This window comes from Equus asinus, chromosome 2 (genome assembly GCF_041296235.1).
Source record: "Equus asinus isolate D_3611 breed Donkey chromosome 2, EquAss-T2T_v2, whole genome shotgun sequence".
Lineage (NCBI taxonomy): Eukaryota > Metazoa > Chordata > Mammalia > Perissodactyla > Equidae > Equus > Equus asinus.
The window spans coordinates 189182611-189185649 of NC_091791.1; the positions used below are offsets into that span (position 1 = coordinate 189182611).

Below are 3039 nucleotides of genomic sequence, written 5' to 3' on the forward strand. Positions count from 1 at the left end.
CCCAATTATCCTAAGGCTGATAATTGGAGGTGACAGCTAATTCCAGAACCAAAGCACAGAAACTTATAAGGAAAACATAAGCAACAAATTTAAAAATACACTTTGGTTACCAAGAGATTGTAGTTGAAGTATCACTAACACCTACCATTATTTTCACCCTCGTTGTTTATTTTCTACAAACACTAAGAATTTTTTCCTCTACAAATCTTGGATTTTCTCTAGGTATTTTTAGTCAAGGTCATGATAGCTGCATAGTTTATGACTTCACTACAAACAAAACTTCTGACCTATTTCCCTAGGCTCTCCCAAGTTAAAAGTGTTCAGATTAGAATTGCAATAACTTTCTCTACAAATCACGTGCAGACTGTTTCACTCTCACTTGAAAGGGAAGTATCATTTGACACTAAAACTCTTTCTTGTATTTAGATAAAAAGTATTTTTCTAGTAGTTTATATTCTAAAAATTGGATATTTTTCAAAATATTTAAAATTTAATATTTATTTTGTGCCAGTGAATAAAATTTATTGGTGAGTGTCTGTCAGACCAGCAGGGTCACGGGAGGCAGCGCCGTCAAAGACCTGATGAGTACAGAGTTCGCCACGCGGCCAGGGAGCCACGACTGGGCACGTATTTGACTCCACAACCATCCGGGATGAGGCGCTTCTCGGCCACCTTGTCATCAAATTTATGGGCATTAAACTTGGTAAAGCCCCACTTCTTGGAGATGTGGATCTTCTGGCGGCCGGGGAACTTGAACTTGGCCCTGCGTAAGGCTTCCACCACGTGCTCCTTGTTCTGAAGCTTGGTGCGGATGGACATGATGATCTGGCCGATGCAGACTCTGGCCACCGTGCCCTGGGGCTTTCCGAAGGCCCCCCGCATGCCGGTCTGGAGCCTGTCGGCCCCAACACAGGCCATCATCTTGTTGATGCGGATGACGTGGAAGGGGTGGAGCCGCACGCGGAGGTGAAAGCCGTCGGGGCCGCAGCTTTTCACCAAGTACTTGTTGGCACAGATGCGCGCGGCCTCCAGGGCCTCGGAGGAGAGCTGCTCGTGTTCATCAGACACCATGTGCCCACAGAGCGGGAACTCGTCCACTTTGGCCTTCTTCCGGCCCAGGTCGAAGATGCGGATCTTGGCATCGGGGACCCCGCGGCAGAAGCGAGACTTTGGGTAAGGCTTGTTCTTACAGTAGCGGTAACAGCGAGCGGGGCGGCGGCCCATGACGATGAGAGGAAGCGCGGCCGCAAGGCACCGAGGAGAAAGAGGCGCGCGCTCCCACGCCTGCGCACGCGCCGTGTACACCCTGCGCGTCTTCCCGCGCGGGAACCAGAGTCCCCGCGAGCGCGCGAGGTCCTCACCATAGATGCTGTGATTCTGCGACACTACGCCTGCGTGTGGGCACGACTGGCACATGCGCAGTGCAGAGAGCGGCTGGGCACGTGCGCCTCTGGGGTTCCCGGTACCGAATAGGGCCTCGCTGCATGGGCGCAAGAGCCGTTGTCTTCTTGCTGTCCCATGGGGCGTGGAACTCTTGCCCTAGGCTGTGTCTTAAGTATAAAAGTGTTTTCCTAGAGTTTAAATAAGGAAGTTTATATGCTTTCTGTATAGTTTGTCTAAATTGCTCCTTTTCCGGAGCTCGGGTCTCCCTCCCCCGTTTGTAGATGGGTTGCTTTTTCTGGGGCGTGAGGTCGGTCGCTTCCCTGGGCGCGGCACTTTCTGATGGGGCTCAGCAAGAGAGGACAGCAGAGTACATGCAGGGAGACAGAGAAGGTATCTGTTGTACATGCTGCTTGATAATTGCTTTGGAAAAATGAAACGGGTTCTTTTGCTTATTTGGCCATATGGAATGATTTTATTCTCAAAATGGCATCCACAAAATTGAAATGCCAACTGAGTTTTTTAACTTAAGGCTATTTGCATTTTCAAATGTTACAGCTTCTGGGAACTTCATGAAAGAGTATTGTTAATCTATTATACCTTACTGAAAATGGGTTTAATAGCTTTTTTCGCCTGATATTAGATTTCGTAAAAATATGATCAGGATCAGAGGGTTGGGAAGGAGGAAGATGAAAGAGAATTTATAGATAGTCTATAATCCCTACTTGGATTTTTCTAATGTTTTTTATTCCTTTCTGCCATTTCACAAATCCGTGACATCACAGAACAATATCCTTCCAATGTGAATATATTCTGCTCAAGCTTTCTCTTTAACAGGAAAACAAATAAATTGTGACAAATTAACTCCTGCCCTTAAAGTGAGTGGGGTTTTACAAGATACCCGTGTTAGAGTAGATGCGTTAAAGCTCCCAGCGTAGAGAACTTTCCCACCTTACATAGAAGCCTGCTTGCTTCCCCTTTCTGCCTTCCTGTTTTCCCCCAATAGTTGCTCTGTCCTGTGTAAGCCTGAATATGGAGATAAAGCAGCAGGACACGTTGTGTTGCCCTCACTGAGCTTGCAAGTCTAGGAGGGGATTTAGATGCTACTCAAATAATACGTTATTATATTACAAAGTACGAAGTTGACCCAAAAATGAGAAGCAGAGTGAGCCCTGAGAGCTGGGATGAGGCCCTATCTCGACTGAGAAATGGAGAGGGAAGACTTTGTCAGGAAACAGATTCTGTATAGTGGCTGAGGCACATGGCGCCTGGCATCAGCGAAGGCCCTGAAGCAGGTGAGAACATGGACCATTTCTGGAACTAAAGTAGGGCCAGTGTGACGATAAGTGAGGGGCTGAGTGGCATAACATGAGTCCAGTGTGTCGAGGGGTTGGGGGTCTGCATATCATGCAGGCCCATTTTACCATGTTAGGGATCCTGCCCTCTTCTTCAAGACCACTGAAGAGCTCTACACACGTTTGATCACTCTTGTTGTATATAATGTAGTTAATAGACGGAACGGGGCCAAAAAATGGAGGCCAGGAGATCAGGAAGAAAGGCTTTACAACAGCAAAGAAAAGAAATGAAGATAACTCGAACATGCTTTTACTATCTTTTATTTTGTAAACATGTTTGTATCTTTTTCTACTCTTACATGCC

At 46.8% G+C, this 3039-nt stretch overlaps 1 protein-coding gene across 1 annotated transcript; it reads right to left on the reverse strand.

The window, feature by feature from the left end:
• Nucleotides 1-570: 570 nt before the first annotated feature.
• RPL10L (ribosomal protein L10 like) lies at nucleotides 571-1224 on the reverse strand. Its single transcript, XM_014835620.3, has one exon. The coding sequence runs from the start codon at nucleotides 1222-1224 to the stop codon at nucleotides 571-573; it is 654 nt and encodes a 217-aa protein (XP_014691106.3).
• Between the last annotated feature and the right edge of the window lie 1815 nt (nucleotides 1225-3039).

Coding starts and splice junctions, on each gene's coding strand:
- RPL10L (XM_014835620.3), bottom strand. CDS start 1,224: ATGGGCCGCCGCCCCGCTCGCTGTTACCGCTACTGTAAGAACAAGCCT.